General features: G+C 43.2%; 1 protein-coding gene and 1 long non-coding RNA gene across 5 annotated transcripts in view; both read right to left on the reverse strand.

Annotated features, from left to right (window-relative positions):
• Window positions 1-3678: 3678 nt before the first annotated feature.
• LOC112253980 (glycogen synthase kinase-3 beta) overlaps window positions 3679-23618 on the reverse strand; it is a 53264-nt gene continuing 33324 nt past the window's right edge. Inside the window, exons 4-11 of one of the 4 annotated variants that reach the window (XM_024426151.2) lie at window positions 15460-15570; window positions 14374-14504; window positions 13894-14000; window positions 13431-13528; window positions 12106-12213; window positions 10566-10752; window positions 5359-5457; window positions 3679-4889 (exon numbers count right to left, since the gene is read on the reverse strand). In XM_024426151.2, the coding sequence (XP_024281919.1) occupies window positions 4825-4889; window positions 5359-5457; window positions 10566-10752; window positions 12106-12213; window positions 13431-13528; window positions 13894-14000; window positions 14374-14504; window positions 15460-15570 (906 nt within the window). In that variant the 3' untranslated portion in view covers window positions 3679-4824. Of the gene's footprint in view, window positions 4890-5358; window positions 5458-10565; window positions 10774-12105; window positions 12214-13430; window positions 13529-13893; window positions 14001-14373; window positions 14505-15459; window positions 15571-23618 lie in introns of all 4 variants that reach the window. The other 3 variants (XM_024426149.2, XM_024426150.2, XM_024426153.2) reach the window with 3 other exon arrangements.
• On the reverse strand, window positions 6229-7785 carry LOC121846770. The gene is made up of 3 exons (XR_006083700.1): window positions 7181-7785; window positions 6871-7142; window positions 6229-6782 (listed from the first exon to the last, which is right to left on the reverse strand). It is a non-coding gene; the product is annotated as an uncharacterized LOC121846770 (long non-coding RNA).

Genomic DNA, 23618 nt, shown 5'->3' on the forward strand with positions numbered 1-23618 from the left:
GTGTGTTCGTAAATTCACTCTGGCTATCTACTCCAATTTCAGAGCACTTTCGTCTGTGTGCCAGAGCGCAGAATAACTGATGAATTTACAAACACGCAACACCTGCAACTTTATTCGATTGTTATCAGCGTACATTTTTTAAGAACTGAAATGACCACTTTTGTATTTTGGATTGAACAGACCACTGAAGAAGCAGTACTGTTAAAAGGAAGTAATTTTGTATCCAGAACCATCCAAATCAACTGTGTTCAGCAGTTCCTCAAATCCAGAAACACCTGTAGTTCTTTAATAAATGAATGATTCAAAAACATTTTATGTACATTTTTCAGGTGGATGTGTAAATACTGCAGAAAGGTAGAGGAATTTAAGGGAACAAGGTAATGTACTTGTCAAATCTGAAAATGAAATGTATTTCATGTTAATCCCCATCTTAAAATGGGAAATGTAGACCTGAGTCCAACTATCTATATTATAATACCATAAGCCACAACCCGGGGTAGATGTGCATCTTAATTGTGGGCTCAAAAGAAGCGTGTCGCCAGGACCATGGGATAGGCTACTTTCTACTGGAACACAACCAACTTTGAGCCAACAGGGTCATGCTCAGTAGGGAACGTAGCAATAAATGTTTTTCAACGGAATAACAAATACGTGCCTTCTCATACAAGTAACCCAGTGTCAATGTTCTCTCTGTTCTAAAACACAGCCCAGGTAGCATATGAGAACAAAACCAGACACACAAAAACATGACACAACAGTGTGTTCATTTCCAGGCTAATCTACTGTTTATTTAATGCAAATTACAGTACCAGGTAACTATTTCTCTGAACCAAGTCACAGACAGAAATATTTACAGGGAGAGGGGACATTAAGCATACCTTCACAGAACAAAAGGTTTATATTCAAAATGAAATCAAAATTTCAGTCACAGAGGCATTCAAGTAGTAGTAATGATATAGTTTTTTCTGTTGTAAATTGAAGATAACCCAGACTTTTTTTTTATACATATAATTTTTTTTAAAACATTGTACATATGTTATCCTTAAAGTCACAAGTGGTAACATTGTTTGTTTTACAGGCCAGATGATTGGATAGCAACACATTTACGGATGCAAATATTACAAGCAAGCATTCAAATATATGCTTAAAATGTTTTTAATTAAAAAACATGAAGGATTGGTGCTACATGACATCTCTCCCAGAGTGCTGTTGAGAATGTGGACACACAAATCCTACAGACAAATTGTTTATTGCCATAGCTGAGAAAGTAATACTGAATACGACAAAGACTTCCCCCCCAGAACCGTGTGGGGTTGTATGCGCATCTCTCATAAAACCATAAAAACACATTTTAAAACCCCAAACCTTCCTGGAAAGAGAATGATTTTCTCAGACACTTTAACAAGACAATGAGAAAGTCAAAGACACAGACAATCGTACAAAAAGAAACATGATGTGATGAGTGTGGTCTGTGTGACAACTGGCTATTGCAGTGAATTGTGGTACATGTAAGATCAGAGGAAAGGGGAAGTCAACAGCACCCCAGGAAGGAATAGGGTGAAGTTGCCCTGTACGCTGGTCTTGAGTCAGTTTTGCGTTTTCCCCACTATGGTTAGGATTTCGGGAGGCCAAGCTGATCCTAGATCTGTGCGTAAGGGCAATTTCACACCAGAACCTCCAGGTAGGACCATGGAGGGAAGGGACATGGGGAAGAGAGGAGAGAATGAGTGGAAGCAAAGGCACTCCAACCTATAGATACACTATACATTACTGGTTATTCTTACAATGATACAGCTGGCACCTACTGTACAGTTGAGATTGAACTATATGGCTGGAGGAAAAAAACAAAGCTGATCTAGTTTGACTACACTAACTTTTAACCTGAATGTTTTTTTTTAAACATTTTGTATTCTTCTTTATATCATTCATTTTTGTTGTTTTTGCTCATTAACAGTTCTTGGGTCTGCCTATTTACATACATACCACAGGAAGACACGCACACGTAAGCCAGTTTGGTGAAGAGCATCTACAAACATAAATACAAACACATTTGTGCGTACTTTTTGTATAGGTCTTCAAAGTGTTGAGGGATGGGATGGCAGGACTTTCAGTTGTAAAAGAAGAGCAGGAAAGGGTGAAGTCAGAATGAGGAAGGACTTCCAACAGTGGTTTAAAATGACATGGGGGCTGCATCTGAAATGACACCCTATTCCCTACTACTTTTGCCCAGAGCTACAGTGAAGGGAAAAAAAGCATTTGATCCCCTGCTGATTTTGTATGTTTGCCCACTGACAAAGAAATGATCCATCTATAATTTTAATGGTAGTTTTATTTGAACAAAGAGACAGAATAACAAAAAAAAAAAAATCAGAAAGATTTCTGGCTCCCAGGTGTCTTTTATACAGGTAAAGAGCTGAGATTAGGAGCACACTCTTAAAGGGAGTGCTCCTAATCTCATTTTTGTTACCTGTATAAAAGACACCTGTCCACAGAAGCAATCAATCAGATTCCAAACTCTCCACCATGGCCAAGACCAAAGAGCTCTCCAAGGATGTCAGGGACAAGATTGTAGACCTACACAAGGCTGGAATGGGCTACAAGACCATCAGCTTGGTGAGAAGGTGACAACAGTTGGTGCGATTATTCGCAAATGGAAGAAACACAAAATAACTGTCAATCTCCCTCGGCCTGGGACTCCATGCAAGATCTCACCTCGTGGAGTTGCAATGATCATGAGAAAGGTGAGGAATCAGCCCAGAACTACAAGGGAGGATCTTGTCAATGATCTCAAGGCAGCTGGGACCGTAGTCACCAAGAAAATAATTGGTAACACACTACGCCGTGAAGCACTGAAATCCTGCAGCACCCGCAAGGTGGGGACCCTGCTCAAGAAAGCACATAATCATGCCCATCTGAAGTTTGCCAATGAACATCTAAATGATTCAGAGGACAACTGGGTGAAAGTGTTGTGGTCAGATGAGACCAAAATGCAGCTCTTTGGCATCAACTCAACTCGCCGTGTTTGGAGGAGGAGGAATGCAGCCTATGACCCCAAGAACACCATCCCCACCGTCAAACATGGAGGTGGAAACATTATGCTTTGGGGGTGTTTTTCTGCTAAGTGTACAGGACAACTACACCGCATCAAACGGACGATGGACGGGGCCATGTACCGTCCAATCTTGGGTGAGAACCTCTTTCCCTCAGCCAGGGCATTGAAAATGGGTCGTGGATGGGTATTCCAGCATGACAATGACCCAAAACACACAGCCAAGTCAACAAAGGAGTGGCTCAAGAAGAAGCACATTAAGGTCCTGGAGTGGCCTAGCCAGTCTCCAGACCTTAATCCCATAGAAAATCTGTGGAGGGAGCTGAAGGTTCGAGTTGCCAAACGTCAGGGTCGAAACCTTAATGACTTGGAGAACTGCAAAGAGGAGTGGGACAAAATCCCTCCTGAGATGTGTGCAAACCTGGTGGCCAACTACAAGAAACGTCTGACCTCTGTGATTACCAACAAGGGTTTTGCCACCAAGTACTAAGTCATGTTTTGCAGAGGGGTCAAATACTTATTTCCCTCATTAAAATGCAAATCAATTTATAACATTTTTTGACATGCGTTTTTCTGGATTTTGTTGTTGTTATTCTCTCTCTCACTGTTCAAATAAACCTACCATTAAAATGATAGACTGATAATTTCTTTGTCAGTGGCAAACGTACAAAATCAGCAGGGGATCAAATACTTTTTTGCCTCACTATGTGGACTGTGGTCAAAAGTAGTGCACTAAATTATAGGGAACATTTGGACACAGAATGGTAACAAAAGATTGTGAGGAAATGCAATCATACGCCCGCATCCAAGCATCCTTCATAGCCAGTCCTCGAAACCCACCCACTAACAAGAAACAGAACAATGCCAGACTTTACTAGTCATAATGTCTATCTGACAAGCAGCAGGAAAAGTAATACAGAGGTCCTGGTCATCATTGAAATCACGAGACAGAATCTATTTCTTGCTCTTCGGTCTGTTCTGGCAAAGTTTTGTCGGTACGGCATAACTCTTAGGGGACAAACGCGGTAAAACTCATTTATGCACCGTTTCTCAGAGCTAAAAGGGGGACGTACCCAAAAAACGTGCGGAGTTACGAGACAACTGTTGCCCTACGAGCAGAATCTAAAAAATGGTGCTGCATAGCAGGAGTGTGATTTCTGAAGTGGGAGAGAAAGTAGCTGACACAATTCTACAATATACCAATTGTTTATGTGTACATTGAACACAGACACAGATATCGAGGTCAACCATTAAAAGTTGCGACGTCATCAAGGTCCTCAGATGTATATGTATGAATGGGTGGGAAGGGGTCGACAGGGGCCCCGAGGGGCCATAGTCTGAACGTAAGGCTGTTGCAGGACACAAGTAGAGGCCTCTCCTACACAGAGAGAGTGGGATGACTTTATCTAGCATACGATAAAAAGAAGATTGTCCATGGAAACTAACACGCCAGAGTACTTTTGTATACTTATATAGCTATACATTATCTCTACTCACACCCGGTCCCCTCTTCTTCAAAGTACAGAAAGATGAAGAGCAGCTCTGAGAACATATCACGGTTGTCCTTTTTATACAAATAAATAAACAAACATTAAAACGATGGGAGAGGAGAGAGTGGAGGTGGTAGGGGAATAACGAAGTTCCGATTCGGTTTTCCTTGTGTTCATCTTTTCGGGCGTCAGTTTTCTTGCTTTGCTTTATTAATTGGTTGGTGTGCCGCCATGCCACTGTTGTTGTCCAGGAGCTGGGGCATGGGCAGCGGGGTCAGGAAGGTCTCAGGTGGAGGCGTTGGAGGCGGAGGCAGCGTTGGTGGTATGGCCACGGTCTCCGCTGTTGGCATCTGGAAATGGAAGCAGTACGTTACACAACTTGCCCTTAATGAGGAGAGCTCTTGGCCCATATTCACAAAGCGTCTCAGAGTAACAGCGCGGATCTGGGATCAGGTCCAATCTTTCCATATCATGTTATTTGTTATTTTCTAAAGGGGAAATCTGGTCCTAAATCAGCACTCTAGACGCTATACTCTGGGACGCATTGTGAACACGGGCCCTGGTTAGTACTGAGAAGAGAGACTAGCCAGGAGTAGTGAGAGGTGAGGGTGAGGACATGAGAGAGAAGTTCCCAATCCTCCACTGACCCATAGCCCCTGCCACAAGAACCCTAGTTTACACCTATCCAACCCTGTCAGATCTACAAACGTGTCTAGAGGTCGATTTAGGAATGGCAATAGTGGGAGAGACAGAGAGAGACAGGGTGAGAGAGAGAGAGAGAAAGGGTGAGAGAGACAGGGGGGTGGGGGGTGTAATGACCTGAGGGTGCGGAGGCGTTGGTAGGAGTGAAGGCCCCGGGCTGATTCCGGGCGTGGGCGGGGATGAGGATGGAGGCTAAGGAGGGGTTACTGGACAACTCTGGGGAAGCAGAGAAAGAAACACCACGTCAGACAAAATCACCTACAGATAGACAGCACATCTTATATTTACAACTACAGAGCCGACTATCACATTCACCACCATCCTACCGGAGTCACAGCATACGTTCACTATGATCACATCCTAATCAATCACCATCCTACCAGAGTCACAGCATACGTTCACTATAATCACATCCTGATCAATCACCATCCTACCGGAGTCACAGCATACGTTCACATCCTGATCAATCACCATCCTACCGGAGTCACAGCATACGTTCACTATGATCACATCGTAATCAATCACCATCCTACCGGAGTCACAGCATACGTTCACTATAATCACATCCTGATCAATCACCATCCTACCGGAGTCACAGCACGTTCACTATGATCACATCCTAATCAATCACCATCCTACCGGAGTCACAGCATACGTTCACTATGATCACATCTAATCAATCACCATCCTACCAGAGTCACAGCATACGTTCACTATAATCACATCCTAATCAATCACCATCCTACCGGAGTCACAGCATACGTTCACTATGATCACTGATCAATCACCATCCTACCGGAGTCACAGCATACGTTCACTATTCACATCCTAATCAATCACCATCCTACCGGAGTCACAGCATACGTTCACTATAATCACATCCTGATCAATCACCATCCTACCGGAGTCACAGCATACGTTCACATCCTAATCAATCACCATCCTACCGGAGTCACAGCATACGTTCACTATGATCACATCTAATCAATCACCATCCTACCGGAGTCACAGCATACGTTCACTATGATCACATCCTAATCAATCACCATCCTACCGGAGTCACAGCATACGTTCACTATGATCACATCCTAATCAATCACCATCCTACCGGAGTCACAGCATACGTTCACTATGATCACATCCTGATCAATCACCATCCTACCGGAGTCACAGCATACGTTCACTATGATCACATCCTAATCAATCACCATCCTACCGGAGTCACAGCATACGTTCACTATGATCACATCCTGATCCATCACCATCCTACCGGAGTCACAGCATACGTTCACTATGATCACATCCTGATCAATCACCATCCTCAAAGTCACATTCTATGGCTATGGAACAAATTTGCACACTCCCATCATGGATTTAAAAGAGTTGGATTGGTGTAAATAGTGAATAGAGGGCTTTTCCAACAATGTCACATCCACGACAAGAAGTGTGAAAGTGAACACTTTGTGAGAAGGGTGGAGAGTCAGGATACAACCACATTCTACCATTTACAACCACAGACCCAACTACCCAAATACAGTTACCTATAGACACACATTCTACCATTTACAACCCCAGACCCAACTACAGTTACCTATAGACACACATTCTACCATTTACAACCACAGTTACCTATAGACACACATTCTACCATTTACAACCCCAGACCCAACTACAGTTACCTATAGACACACATTCTACCATTTACAACCACAGTTACATAGACACACATTCTACCATTTACAACCCCAGACCCAACTACAGTTACCTATAGACACACATTCTACCATTTACAACCACAGTTACATATAGACACACATTCTACCATTTACAACCACAGACCCAACTACAGTTACCTAGACACACATTCTACCATTTACAACCACAGACCCAACTACAGTTACCTATAGACACACATTCTACCATTTACAACTACAGTTACCTATAGACACACATTCTACCATTTACAACCACAGACCCAACTACAGTTACCTATAGACACACATTCTACCATTTACAACCACAGTTACATAGACACACATTCTACCATTTACAACCACAGACCCAACTACAGTTACCTACACACACATTCTACCATTTATACCCACAGACCCAAATACAGTTACCTATAGACACACATTCTACCATTTACAACCACAGACCCAACTACAGTTACCTATAGACACACATTCTACCATTTACAAACAGACCCAACTACCCAAATACAGTTACCTATAGAGACACATTCTACCATTTCCAACCACAGACCCAACTACAGTTACCTATAGACACACATTCTACCATTTCCAACCACAGACCCAACTACAGTTACCTATAGACACACATTCTACCATTTACAACCACAGACCCAACTACAGTTACCTATAGACACACATTCTACCATTTCCAACCACAGACCCAACTACAGTTACCTATATACACACATTCTACCATTTACAACCACAGACCCAACTACAGTTACCTATAGACAGCCCCCGTGATATGCAGCTGTTCAGGGAAGCTAGAAACCATTATACACAGGCAGTTAGAAAAGCCAAGGCTAGCTTTTTCAAGCAGAAATTTGCATCCTGCAACACTAACTCAAAAAAGTTCTGGGACACTGTAAAGTCCATGGAGAATAAGAACACCTCCTCCCAGCTGCCCACTGCACTGAAGATAGTGTTTCCTGTCACCACTGATAAATCCACCATAATTGAGAATTTCAATAAGCATTTTTCTACGGCTGGCCATGCTTTCCACCTGGCCACTCCTACCCCGGTCAACAGCACTGCACCCCCCACAGCAACTCGCCCAAGCCTTCCCCAATTCTCCTTCTCCCAAATCCGTTCAGCTGATGTTCTGAAAGAGCTGCAAAATCTGGACCCCTACAAATCAGCCGGGCTAGACAATCTGGACCCTTTCTTTCTAAAATTATCTGCCAAAATTGTTGCCACCCCTATTACTAGCCTGTTCAACCTCTCGTGTCATCTGAGATTCCCAAAGATTGGAAAGCAGCTGCGGTCATCCCCCTCTTCAAAGGGGGACACACTCTTGACCCAAACTGCTACAGACCTATATCTATCCTACCATGCCTTTCTAAGGTCTTCGAAAGCCAAGTCAACAAACAGATTACCGACCATTTCGAATCTCACCATACCTTCTCTGCTATGCAATCTGGTTTCAGAGCTGGTCATGGGTGCACCTCAGCCACGCTCAAGGTCCTAAACGATATCTTAACCGCCATCGATAAGAAACATTACTGTGCAGCCGTATTCATTGATCTGGCCAAGGCTTTCGACTCTGTCAATCACCACATCCTCATCGGCAGACTCGACAGCCTTGGTTTCTCAAATGATTGCCTCGCCTGGTTCACCAACTACTTCTCTGATAGAGTTCAGTGTGTCAAATCGGAGGGTCTGCTGTCCGGACCTCAGGCAGTCTCTATGGGGGTTCCACAGGGTTCAATTCTTGGACCGACTCTTCTCTGTATACATCAATGAGGTCGCTCTTGCTGCTGGTGAGTCTCTGATCCACCTCTACGCAGACGACACCATTCTGTATACTTCTGGCCCTTCTTTGAACACTGTGTTAACAACCCTCCAGGCAAGCTTCAATGCCATACATCTCTCCTTCCGTGGCCTCCAATTGCTCTTAAAATACAAGTAAAACTAAATGCATGCTCTTCAACCGATCGCTACCTGCACCTGCCCGCCATCACTACTCTGGACGGCTCTAACTTAGAATACGTGGACAACTACAAATACTTAGGTGTCTGGTTAGACTGTAAACTCTCTTTCCAGACCCATATCAAACATCTCCAATCCAAAGTTAAATCTAGAATTGGCTTCCTATTTCACAACAAAGCATCCTTCACTCATGCTGCCAAACATACCCTTGTAAAACTGACCATCCTACCAATCCTCGACTTTGGCGATGTCATTTACAAAATAGCCTCCAATACCCTACTCAACAAATTGGATGCAGTCTATCACAGTGCAATCCGTTTTCACCAAAGCCTCATATACTACCCACCATTGCGACCTGTACGCTCTCGTTGGCTGGCCCTCACTTCATACTCGTCGCCAAACCCACTGGCTCCATGTCATCTACAAGACCCTGCTAGGTAAAGTCCCCCGTTATCTCAACTCGCTGGTCACCATAGCATCTCCCACCTGTAGCACACGCTCCAGAAGGTATATCTCTCTAGTCACCCCCACAACCAATTCTTTCTTTGGCCGCCTCTCCTTCCAGTTCTCTGCTGCCAATGACTGGAACGAACTACAAAAATCTCCGAAACTGGAAACACTTATCTCCCTCACTAGCTTTATGCACCAGCTGTCAGAGCAGCTCACAGATTACTGCAACTGTACATAGCCCACCTATAATTTAGCCCAAACAACTACCTCTTTCCCTACTGTATTTAAATAATTAATTAATTTCGCTCCTTTGCACCCCATTAATTTTATTTCTACTTCGCACATTCTTCCATTGCAAATCTACCATTCCAGTGTTTTACTTGCTATATTGTATTTACTTTGACACCATGGCCTTTTTTTGCCTTTACCTCCCTTATCTGCTCACATCGTATATAGACTTGTTTATACTGTATTATTGACTGTATGTTTGTTTTACTCCATGTGTAACTCTGTGTCGTTGTATGTGTCGAACTGCTTTGCTTTATCTTGGCCAGGTCGCAATTGTAAATGAGAACTTGTTCTCAACTTGCCTACCTGGTTAAATAAAGGTGAAATAAAAATAAATAAATAAATACACATTCTACCATTTACAACCACAGACCCAACTACAGTTACCTATAGACACACATTCTACCATTTACAACCACAGACCCAACTACCCAAATACAGTTACCTATAGACACACATTCTACCATTTGGCCTACAACTACAGGCCCAACTTTCACATTCACCATCATAGCATATTTAGCCTTTATTTTACCAGGGGAAGTCCCATTGAGACGAAGGTCTCTTTTACGAGGAAGCCCTGCATTACAAAGCAGCAAGGAATAGTGACAATTTACAATCAATCATAATCACAGCATTAATTTGCTCTGATCAAATTTAAATCATAATCATCTAATGGACTAATAGTCACATTCCCCTTACCAACCACCATGCTAATCAGTAGTCAAATTTGGCATGCATAGAAATAAAATTCCTATTCAAGTCAAAGTTCTGTGATGAGTCGACTGGCATCCATATTGAGTGGTCCCCGTGAGTGTTCCAGTCAAATTGCAGTGGTCTGAGGGTCTTTGTCCGTTCTAGTAATTCTGTAGGAGATACAGAGCTGTGTATGAGCTCCATCCATACCCTGTGTGGAGAAGTTGAAGAGCAGGGGCTTCTCGCGCCCGTTGGGCAGCTTGAGGTTGGGGTCCCGGAGCTCGTCGAAAAAGGTGTGGGCACAGGCCTCCAGGGGCGTGAAGCGCGCTGTGGGGGTGTACTCCAGCAGACGCGAGCACAGAGCGATGGCCTCAGGGGGCGTGCGCGGCCGGAACACCTGAGAGCCAATCACACAAGGCTGAAACCGGTCAATGACACAGGTTAGAGGTGACACGTCAGCTAAAGCTCCTGGGTGAAGATTACCCTAGGTACAGATCTAGGATCAGCTTCCCCCAATCCTAGCCTTAAGCATTAGTGGGGAATATGCAAAACTGACCAAAGATCAGCATCCAAAGACAACTTCACCCTACACCTGCTAAACATTATACAGTGCCTGTGCAAAATCCTGACAGGGTTTTAAAATCTTGCTCCACACTTTAAACAATTTTACAAAGCCTTACTTAGCATTCTTTAAGTCTTCATAAGCACTGCATATAAAGACAAGACATATCTATAAAACCAGATATATCTATATATGGTTCTTACATCGTGTTTTGCCAAATGTGGCATAATCCTATGAATTGATTCTGAAGCATTTATAAAGGGTTTATAAAGGCTTCGTTAAACCTTTGAAGTGACTGTTTAAAGTGGGACCAAAAATGTCTCGTAGATTCACTTTTATTCAGAAACTCACAGGCCAGAGGACAGTGCAGTGCAGAAGAACACCACCAGAGGGAGTGTAAACATATCTTAAAGGTGCTGCATGGTACGGAGCTCAATTTGGCCACACCCCCCAAACGGCATCTCCAGACATTTTCAGATCAAGCATAAATTGTCTCTTGCAGAGGGGAGAGCTGGTGTAAAACCGTGGGACAAATATTCCGGTCCCAATTAGCTCCCTACCTGTATCCCTAACATGCTGACCAAACTGCAGGCATGCGCCATTGCGTGAAAGCTGATTTTGTTCACCCACACCAGAAGCGATCAGGACACGCAGGTTGAAATATCAAAACAAACTTAACCTCGCCTGGCCGTGCAGCCCTCGATGACGCGTGCGAGCAGTGTGGGTGCAATGATTGAATAACATGCACGTGTACATTTATTTAGCGACGCGAGCGGTGTGGTCAGCATGTAACCCTTCGATGTGTGCAGATTTGTAATGTGGGATACTTAGCCAACCCTTCAGATGTGGAAACACTGAAGGGTTGGAGCCTATGGGGAGCGCAATAGGCAGCGAATTTGGACCAGCTGTCCCTTTTGCCACCAATGTGGTGCGGCACATTGGGAGTCCTGCACATGCTGTTCAACCTGCAGATTCTATAACGAGCTCTTATGTGAGGGTTTGTGCGTACACTGCTGTTCCCCTGCTTGCCCCTGGGGCTGGTGACCGTGGGAGTGTTTAACATCTCAAGAACACACTGAGGTTCACTGATGCATGAGTGAGATTTGAAGACAGGACACACACACAGAGAGAAAGAGACACTTGGATGTAGGCGACAGATTTTAAAATAGTAAAAAACGGTTCCTGTACCTGTTGACTCACCTTAGTCCATGGGTGTGCCTTGATCTGAGGGAACTTAAACTCAGTGTAGTTGGGATTCATCTCTCGGATCTGCTCCCGAGTGGGAGTGCCGAGAACCTGGGGAGACACGGAGACAGAGGAACCGTTTTCCCATCGATACGTACAACTATGTACATTTGAAGTATCAGGTGCATACTGAGCACAAAACAGAAGTTAATCACTCATTATATTAGTTACAATGCCACCAGGGTTGTTCTTAATTCAGAATTTGGGAATTGACTCCCATTCAACTCATCAGTTGAAATTCTAGTTGGATTGGCCACACCCTACAGGATGTAGAATTTGAGTGATAGGAAATATATTTAATTCAGCAAAATTCAGCAAAATTCCACTCAGTCATAGAACATAGATAGAATATATCACATTTCTTTTAACCTTAGTGCTTAGAATAGCAAATTATATTTCCACCAACAATTTAATTTGTTTAGCTTCTTTTTGAAGGCTCTATGGTCAACTTGAGGGATACATTCTGGGAAATGTTCTTACAAAAAAGTGATTGAGATAATATCTTCAAATATTCGCATACAGGTTTTGTTTTGCTTTGCTTGATCATTCATTTTAAGAGTGTGTCCTGAAAATAATTTGTTACGTCAATATTTTATATGCCACTATATAACAAATATTTTATGTTTTATGTACAATATGTACACTGAACAAAATATAAACGCAGCATGCTAAAATTTGAAAGAATTACCTAAATTACAGATTATATAAGGAAATAAGTCAATTTAAATAAATAAATTAGTCCGTAATCTATGGATTTCACATGACTGGGAATACAGATATGCATGTGCTGCTTACAGATACATTAAAATAAAAAGGTAGGGACGTGGATCAGAAACCCAGTCAGTGTCTGTGACCACCATTTAAACTTATGCACACATCTCCTTCCCATAGTTGGCTTTTGATTGTGGCCTGTGGAATGTTGTCCCACTCCTCTATAATGGCTGTGCGAAGTTGCTGGATATTGGTGAGAACTGGAACGAGCTGTCATACACGTTGATCCAGAGCATCCCAAACGTGCTCAATGGGTAACATGTGTGGTGAGTATGCAGGCCATGGAAGAACTGGGACATTTTCAGTTATCTAGGAATTGTGTACAGATCCTTGTGACATGGGGCCATGCCTTATCATGATGAAACATGAGGTGATGGAGGCAGATGTATGGCACAAGAATGGGCCTCAAGATCTTGTCACGGTATCTCTGTGCATTCCTTTGGGTGACGGTCCGGCTTACCGTCTGTCTGTTGACATTTGAAGGCAGGTGTTTTTACCTTGATGATCTCCACCAGCTGATCCACCCCACTGTCACCGGGAAAAATGGGTTGCCCTAGCAACAGTTCTGCTAGAACGCAGCCAGCGGACCATACATCTGCAGAGGATGGAGAAATACTGTGAGGACACACACACACACACTAGTAGTGGGAGGTGGAGTCAGTGTAAGGTGTTAGTAGTGGGAGATGTAGTCAGTGTAAGGTGTTAGTAGTGGGAGGGGTAGTCAGTGTAAGGTGTTAGTAGTGGGAGGGGTAGTCAGTGTAAGGTGTTAGTAGTGGGAGGGGTAGTCAGTGTAAGGTGTTAGTAGTGGGAGGTGTAGTCAGTGTAAGGTGTTAGTAGTGGGAGAGGTAGTCAGTGTAAGGTGTTAGTAGTGGGCGGTGTAGTCAGTGTAAGGTGTTAGTAGAGGGAGGTGTTCGTAGTGGGAGGTGTAGTCAGTGTAAGGTGTTAGTAGTAGAAGCGTACCTATGCTGGAGGTGTAGTCAGTGGCCCCAAAGATGAGCTCTGGGGCTCTGTAGTACCGTGAGCAGATGTAGGACACATTGGGCTCACCACGGACCAGCTGCTTCGCACTGCCAAAGATAACCAAGGAAGGAAGGCAGGAAGGAAAGATGGTGGGTAAGGACAGTCAAAAGGAGGATTTGAGACTTGAAACTGCTTTTTCTTTTATGTATACCAATTAGTAGTTTCCTCAATTCCTCTCAAAGGAAAAAGGGATGGAGGAAGCAGGGTAACGAAGCAAGTAACGTTTTCAGACACAGCTAGAACTCAGGCCCAGACCACAGCAAATTGTTGTTGTGTGAGCCTGAGGGACTTTGTCCATTCTAGTAATTATATTCTATGAGCTGGGCTAGGTTGGGTCTATGTCTGAAAACATTATTAGCTGTCAAATCCTTGCTTCCTCCACCAATATGGCTCCATTGTATTTCAAATGTTCCAGCCCACCTGCCAAAGTCACAGAGCTTGAGCACGGCTGTCTCCGGGTCCAGCAGCAGGTTCTGGGGCTTGATGTCCCGATGGCAGATCCCAAAGGAATGGATGTAGGCCAAGCTCCGGAAGAGCTGGTACATGTACATCTGCAGAGAGAGAGATGTGGACACACACAACTTAGTACATGCGCTAAGCAAGCTACACATAGTGACATGAGTGGTAGGCCTATAGAGTAGATGCAATTCCTGCTCCCTCGTATTCAATGTGCTAAAAATAACAGTGTGCCAGTGTTCAAATCCCCCAGAAAGCCCCAGCTAGCAGGCCCTGGCTCAGACTCCAGTCCTTTGTTTATACCACTACTTCCACTTCCTTAAGTGGCAAGTTGGAAAGGCAGAGACAGCGGGGGCGCTATAATAAGGCCGCTGACGCCATCTCAACTGGCCGCTGCACGATGACGCAGGACAGCATGGTGAGGAGGATGGGAGGGAAATGCCCAAAGGAGTCCGTCTGCCTGGCCAGACACAACCATCCCACCACCACACACTGCGTGGGACTATTCTGTAGGTTCTACAGTACTGGGCAAACACTTCTATTTTGACCCCTTTTTCTCTCCAATTGGTGGTTACAGTCTTGTCCCATCGGTGCAACTCCTGTACGGACTTGGGATAGGCGAAGGTCGATAGCCATGCGTCCTCCGAAACACGACCCCGCCAAGCCGTATTGCTTCTTGACACACTGCACAATTGACCAAAAAAGCACCAATGTGTCAGAGGAAACACCCTACAGCTGGCGACCAAAGTCAGCGTGCATGCACTAGGCCCACCACAAGGAGTCGCTAGAGCGCGATGGGACAAGGACATCCCGGCCAGCCAACCCAGTGGGCCAATTGTGCGACCCCTTGTGTCTCCCGGTCGCGTCAAAGCCTGGGATCGAACACGGGTCTGTAGTGACGCCTCTCGCTCTGCGATGCAGTGCGTTAGACCGCACTGCATACAACAAAAATGTGTGATGTTGGGTGCTCGACTGCAGTTGAGAAACACTGATCTAAATGAACATAGAGAGCAGTCTCTTGATGAAGCGATAGACTCGAGGGGGTCTTACCTTCACATAGACCATGGGGAGGGTCTGCTTGGCTCGGCTGTAGTGTCTAGCAACTCTGTACACAGTCTCAGGAACGTAGTCCAGAACCAGGTTGAGATACACCTCGTCCTTCTGTAACAAACAAACGAACACACACACACATTTAGAGTATGAGTCAGACTAGGGACAGTGGGCCGAGGAGGTTAGAAGCATGTATCAATTCCTTTGGCGTGATCACAATGTAACATGGTTCTTGTTCATTAGGCACCAAACGGAAGAAAATGGACTGAAATGCTGAGGGGCTACCTGCACCAAAAAGAAAGGCAAATTTTCATATTCCGTTGCAAAACATATTTTCCATTGTGTGCCTAATGAAAACAACCCAGGCCTTGCTGTGTGACTAAGCAGGCCAGACAGACAGTGAGAGAGAGGAAAAAAGAAGAAAAACAGTTACTGTATGATCTGGCAGAGAGACACAAGCTAGACTTAACATCAAGGGAGTCAGATAGTTGTTTTTCTTGGCAGGACAACAGAGGAACAGATGACTGTTCTAGTGAGGGCAATGGGATATCACACTTTCTCTATGAATCAGTCGCTGCAGATGTCTTCAATGAACCACGAAAAGAATGATCAGATTTACACAGTGTATAAAACATTAAGAACAGCGTCCTAATATTGAGTTGCGTACCCTCCCCCAGTCCTCCCTTTTGCCCTCAGAACAGCCTCAATTTGTCTGGGTATGTACTCTACAAGGTGTCAAAAGCGTGCCAGCATCCCCGTGGAACATGTGTCAAGTTGGCTTAATGTCCTTTGGGTGTTGGACAATTCTTTATACACATCGGAAACTGTTGAGCATGAAAAGCCCAGCAGTGTTGCAGTTCTTGACCCAAACTGGTGTGCCTGTCAACTACTACCATACCCCGTTCAAATCCCCCGTTTGTCTTGCCAATTCACCCTCTGAACGGCATAATTACACTCATAACTCCATCTTCAACCGGTCTCCTCTCCTTCATCGACACTGATTGAAGTTGATTTAACAAGTAAGGGATCATAGCGTTTCACCTGGATTCCCCTAGTCAGTCTATGAAATGGAAAGAGCAGGTGTTCTAAAATGTTTTGTATACAGTTGAAGTCGGAAGTTTACATACACTTAGGATGGAGTCATTAAAACACGTTTTTCAACCACTCCACAAATGACTTGTTAACAAACTATAGTTTTGGCATGTCAGTTAGTACATCTACTTTGAGCATGACAAGTAATTTGTAACTGTTTACAGACAGATTATTTCACTGTATCACAATTCCAGTGGGTCAGAAGTTTACATACACTAAGTTGACTGTGCCTTTAAACAGCTTGGAAAATTCCATAAAATGGTGTCATGGCTTTAGAAGCTTCTGATAGGCTAATTGACATCATTTGGGTCAATCGAAGGTGTACCTGTAGATGTATTTCAAGGCCTACCGTCAAACTCAGAGCCTCTTTGCTTGACATCATGGGAAAATCAAAAGAAATCTGCCAAGACCCTGCCAAGAAAAAGAATTGCAGACCTCCACAAGTCTGGTTCATCCTTGGGAGCAATTTTCAAACGCCTGAAGGTACCACGTTCATCTGTACAAACAACAGTACCCAAGTATAAACACCATGGGACCACGCAGCTGTCATACCGCTCAGGAAGGGGACGTGTTCTGTCTCCTAGAGATGAACGTACTTTGGTGTGAAAAGTGCAAATCAATCCCAGAACAACAGCAAAGGACCTTGTGAAGATGCTGGAGGAAACTGGTACAAAAGTATCTATATCCACAGTAAAACGATCCTATATTGAGGAAGGAGGAAGAAGCCAGACTATGGTTTGCAACTGCACATGGGGACAAAGATCATACTTTTTGGAAAATGCCCTCTGGTCTGATGAAACAAAAATAAAACTGTTTGGCCAGGATGACCATCGTTATGTTTGGAGGAAAAGGGGGATGCTTGCAAGCCGAAGAACACCATCCCAACCGTGAAACATGGGGGTGGCAGCATCATGTTGTGGGGGTGCTTTGCTGCAGGAAAGCCCTGACCTCAATCCTATAGAAAATTTGTGGGCAGAACTGAAAAAGTGTGTGCAAGCAAGGAGGCCTACACACCTGACTCCGTTACACCAGCTCTGTCAGGAGGAATGGGCCAAAATTCACCCAACTTATTGTGGGAAGCTTGTAGAACTACTAGGATTAAAGTCAGGAATCTCAAGACACTGTCAGTCGCACACACACATAGAGAGAGAGAGAGACACACACAAAACACACACTTCCTGATAGAGCAATGCTCTAAAATAAGCCCCACACAAAGGATGACTCACTCTCCTGCCTGCCTCACTACAGCAACAGCAGCCCCTAAATTACACCTCTGATTGGCTCATCGGCTCACACAAAAGGCAGGTGATTGGATACTTCCCTTGTTCCCTCCTGACCATGTAAATAGCTGATTGGTTTGACAGCAACAGGTAGTGACTGCTTGACTGCTTGACTGCTCAGTGCTCTGCCCCAAGTGACAGTGTGTGGTCTCCTGTCTATTTTCTGTATTTGCCAGCATTCGCTAAATAAACTCATAGGTTATCTGTAAATCATGTGGTAGGTTATGATATTGGGCTGGAAAAAAATATGGCAAATGTCATACATTTTTTTGAATTTTTTTAGATGGGGTATGTCGTTTATGTGCCAATTTGTGCCATGGCTGCATGTCTAAATGAGATTTTGTTTTCCCAGAGTCTCAATAGAAGCCTTGTATATGCTTATAAATGAAGCAAAGCTATGCTTCACCAATCAAGAGGAAAGGCAAATCTGTTTCAAACGGACCCTGATTAACCATTAGATGGTGGAAATTATACAGTATACAAGATGCAAATCTGTGTATTTTGCAGAATGGTATAGTTAAGCAATAAAGCCCCGAGTGGGTGTGGTATAAGGGCTGTTCGTAGGCACGATGCAATGCGGAGCCCTTAGCCGTGATATATTGACACAAAACACCGAGGTGCCTTATTGCTATTATGAACTGGTTACCAAACCAGCCAGTTAAAAAAATTACAATAATCTGTTGCATACCCTAATGAGCACCATCCTGTTGAGGCAACACTCTCTATGGAACAACAGTGACTCCCCTTCCACAGCAGACCGTCTCATGTGTCTATGAAGTCACAGCCAGAGGGGAAAGGGCAAGCAGGGTCGCAGATCAGTGTACAGCCCTCCAGACACTAGGTCCTGGTGTTCTGTCTGACTGGGGCTAAAGGGCATACAGTCATGGGCCACATTTCAATAGTGTAAAGTGGATTCCTCTCCTAGTCCCCACCCAAAATAATACGCTGATAACTGTATAAAATGTTTTCTCCCATCACAAGAGGCGGCAAGGAGATGAATCCAATCACTGGGCAAGGCAGGGAAGAATATGAGCCGGCTCCTTTTAAGTTAGAGCAGCATCCTTTTAGTCTGGTCACATAGCAGGCTCCAGTTTCCTCTGGCCCAAATCTAGAGGCCAGACACCCAGTGTCAGCATGCCCACCACACTGTGCCAGGATCACATCACATTAACCAGACACGACACAGGTCATAGTGGCAGACTGTCACTTTGTCTATGCAAACAGACCTACACTGCACACCACCATAGGCCACAATGTCAGTCTGCCTAGCCACAATGACCAAAATATCATAATGCACCACATGCCTTTCTTTTTAACAGGTTTTAATGCCCCAACCCGAATGTCCCCTTGTTCACGTATATCCCAGCTAGGGCTGTCCCTGACAAAAATAAAATATTGGTCGACCACGATTCGTTTGTTCCAATCGATTGGTCAACATTTTTAAATGTGTATTTCTATGTGTTTTAATCAAATCAACTATATTCACTGAGCTCATCTGATGCTTTAACTTCTTGAGCTTATGGCTCAATACTGCCCCCGTTGGAGGAAGTGCGTGCCCATAGTAAACTGAAAATATTTTTTTCCAAAATTGCTAATATATGCATATAATAATAATTATTGAATAGAAAACACTCTAAAGTTTCTAAAACCGTTTAAATTATGTCTGTATGTAAAGCAGAACTCTCAGGGCAGCCTTTCTCCCAAACTCTCTCTTGTCAAGAGAAAAGTTGGGTCAACTTTGACGTCATCGCCCCCACCCTTCCCAGGCAGCTACCGATCTGGGAACAGTATGTATTTGTTCAGCGCGATGTCTGCTTTCAATTGGCACGTTCATTGTTTGAATTTCGCGCTCCCTCATCCTTTGGCGGGCGAAAATGCCCGGTTCACTCTCACATACATGCACTCTATTGCGCGCGGCCGATTTGGAGAACGTTCTTTTCCAATAGACACCAGTTGAAGCCGGTTCGTTTGTTTGCGATTATCATTGTTTTACATGATAAAAACATCATTTTGCTCGATTCTGCACTTAGTTTGACCAGTTTAGTCGACATATAATATGTAATTTTGAAGTTTGATTGCGCAAGAGTGCGGGACCAGAAGGAGCAGAAGTTATTTTGGGTGCATTTCAGCTGAAGCTGTTAGCATATGCTAATACAAAGACGCACAACTTGAAACCAAACGATGTATTGGGTAAGTATGACTCCTTCTACGTCTTCTGATCGAAGAACATCAAAGGTAAGGGAATATTTATGTGGTTATTTTGGGTTTCTGTGGACTCCAAACGTAGAGGAGACACTGCTAATATCTGAGCGCCGACTCATAGCATAGACTAGTGAACGAATTCTGTAACGTTAAAAATAAATGTAACACAGTGGTTGTATTAAGAAGAAGTGTATCTTTGTAACTATATGTAGAACATGTATATTTAGTCATGTTTATTGCTTGTTATCTGACGTTATCTGTCCGAGCTATCATAATTTCTCCGGACATTTTGAGTAGCATTTTTGAAATGTCGTCATTGTAAACAGAGATTTATGGATATTAATGGCATATTATTGAAAAAAAAAAAAAATGTACTGTGTAACATGTAATATTACTGTCATCTGATGAAGATTTTCAAAAGGTTAGTGAATTATTTATTTTTTAATCCTACTTTTAAATTTTATATTTTCTGGGACAAAATGGCCGCCGTTTGCCTTTTGTTTCGGTGGTGGTCTAATATAAATGTGTGCTATGTTTTCGCCGTAAAACATTTTAGAAATCTGACTTGCTGGGTAGATGAACAAGGTGTTTATCTTTCATTTGAGCTATTGGACTTGTGTAGGTGTGGAGGTTAAATATGTCTAAGAATATTTTTTCACATTTTGTGTTATGCTAATGAGCTTGAGCCGTAGTCACGATCCCGGATCCGGGATGGGTAGCATCAAGAGGTTTTAACTTCTTGGTGACGGGGGCAGTATTGAGTAGCTTGGATGAATAAGGTGCCCAGAGTAAACTGCCTGCTACCATATGCTAATATATGCATATTATTAGTAGTATTGGATAGAAAACAGTCTGAAGTTTCTAAAACTGTTTGAATGATGTCTGAGTATAACATAACTCATATGGCAGGCGAAAACCTGAGACAAATCCAACCAGGAAGTGGGAAATCTGAGGTTTGTAGTTTCATTTAAGTGATTGCCTATCCAACATGCTGTGTCTATGGGGCCAGATTGCACTTCCCAAGGCTTCCAGCAGATGTCAACAGTCTTTAGAAAGTTGTTTGAGGCTTCTATTGTGGAAGAGTGTCGAATAAGAGCTGTTTCAACAAGTGGACTAGGCTGAGGCCAATCAGTTGTTTACTGCGCAGTCACACAGGCGCGCCATTCCTTCTTTTTCCTCTGTAATGAATACGCTATTGTCCGGTTGGAATATTGAAGATTTATTGTAAAAAGACCCTAAGGTTTGATTGTAAACATCGTTTGACATGTTTCGACAAACTGTAATGGAACTCTACTTTGTCTGGATTTTGCGCTCGCGCATTGTGCCTTTGGAATAGTGAACTAAACGCGTGAACAAAACTAAACACGTGTATTGGGACATAAATATGGACGTAATCGAACAAAAAACAAACATTTCTTGTGGAAGTGGGAGTCCTGGGAGTGCATTCCGGCTAAGATCAGCAAAGGTAAGTGAAGATTTATAATGCCATTTATGACTTTTGTTGACTCCACAATTTGGCAGGTAACTGTATGGCTTGCTTTTGTGGCTGAACCTGTTCTCAGATTATTGAATATTGTGCTTTTGCCGTAAAGCTTTTTTGAAATCTGACACAGCGGTTGCATTAAGAACAAGTTTATCTTTAATTCTATGTAAAGCATGCATCTTTCAAAGTTTATGATGAGTATTTCTGTTATTTGATGTGGCTCTCTGCAATTTCTCCAGATATTGGAGGCATTTCTGAACATGGCGCCAATGTAAACTGAGGTTTTTGGATATAAATATGAACTTGATCGAACAAAACATACATGTATTGTCTAACATTGAGTCCTGGGAGTGTCATCTGATGAAGATCGTCAAAGTTTAGTGATTCATTTTATCTATATTTCTGCTTTTTGTGACACCTCTCTTTGGTTGGAAAATGGCTGAATGATATGTTCTGCTTTTGCCGAAAAGCCTTTTTGAAATCGGACACTGTGGTTGGATTAACAAGAAGTGTATCTTTAAAATGGTGTAAAATACTTGAGGAATTTTAATTATGAGATTTCTGTTGTTTTGAATTTGGCGCCCTGCAATTTCACTGGCTGTTGGCGAGGTGGGATGCTAGCGTCCCGAACGATCCCAGAGAGGTTAAGCACACTGTTTGATTAAATAATTAAGACACACAAATGACTAGAGGGAGTCCGACCGGCATTTGATTTGATTGTGCCGGGTTTAGACTTGCTGCGCTGTGTAAAAGAAGAAAAAAAAACAGCAACAAAAAAAAATCAAGTTACTCTCCTCCCTGCTGCAGTGAACACCACTGAACATCAAAGTGTTTATCGTGCTGTCTGTGTTGCTGAAACTGCAATTTCTGACTGTAAAGTTATGTTACCAAAATCCCTCATTTGTTTAGGAAAAACATTCCCTATTCCCTCAACCCTTGCTCTCTTCATGTGACACATGTATGTATTGCATGCCCTTGACCAGAGACCTATTTGTATGGGACTAGTATTACTAGAGAAAGTTGTTTATGTAATTATTACTTCAGAATGTCTGTTATTCCAGAGGACGATTCGGACAGGATTAGTTATTTTCAAAACTGCCCGGTAATTATTATTTTATAAATTGACAGTTATGACAGAAGCCTGGAGGTTTTTATTCTAGGCGTGAAGATACAGTTTTTCCAATATGTCCAGGTGATAGGGCCACACTGATAACTCAAGCCTGGTTCCCAAGTTTCTAAACCATCATTTGGACATTTTAGTGATCCTCAGTACATCCTAAAGGCTATGGATGACAAAGTTATAATTTCCAAATGTTTAGATTAGTTGTATGCTGCCTTGCGATCTATTAACAGCAAAGGTTGCATTAAATAGGCTTAATATTTTTTACTGATGCATTTGGAAATATTCTATTCATACACACAAAACATAAACAAAATAATTCACTGTGAAAGTTGATAGGCCATTCATATATAGCTTATGAACAGCACTTAGCACAATTTATCCAATCAGTTCTCTTGCGCAACACCTGTCAAGCTCAGACATTTCTATCAAAACACAGGGATGTCAATTCGCACGGGACTAGTATTATCGCCAAAAAACAGTAGGTTATTCTGGATGGAATTGTTACTCTCCTGCCATGTCAAAATTACTGACATGGTAGATTCGGACGGGACTAAAATCACAGATGTAATTATGTGCACGAGCACAAAACACCACATTACCCGACCTCCCCCAGTAAAACGAATCCAATCCGAATAGGGCACAATGTGGGCTGATTTATAGCATATCATAATCACATCAATATATTGGTCATAAACTCTGAACACCTCAACAACCAAATGGATGCAGAGGACACCCCAACCCAAGCACTCTGTTCTGCCACCTCAGGCAGCTCCCATTCAGCTCAGTCCAAGCTCTTGGCACCCCAATGGTGGAACTAGCTTCTCCCTGAAGCTAGGACAGCAGAGACCCTGCCCATCTTCTGAAAGCACCTGAAACTCTACCTCTTAAAAAATATCTTAAATAATTCTCCTCCTCACCTCGACACCCCCCACCAAAAAAACAATTATGCACTTGACCCCAAACCCCCTTCTAGCTCTTA

The sequence above is a fragment of the Oncorhynchus tshawytscha genome, linkage group LG07 (genome assembly GCF_018296145.1).
Source record: "Oncorhynchus tshawytscha isolate Ot180627B linkage group LG07, Otsh_v2.0, whole genome shotgun sequence".
Classification (NCBI taxonomy): Eukaryota; Metazoa; Chordata; class Actinopteri; order Salmoniformes; family Salmonidae; genus Oncorhynchus; species Oncorhynchus tshawytscha.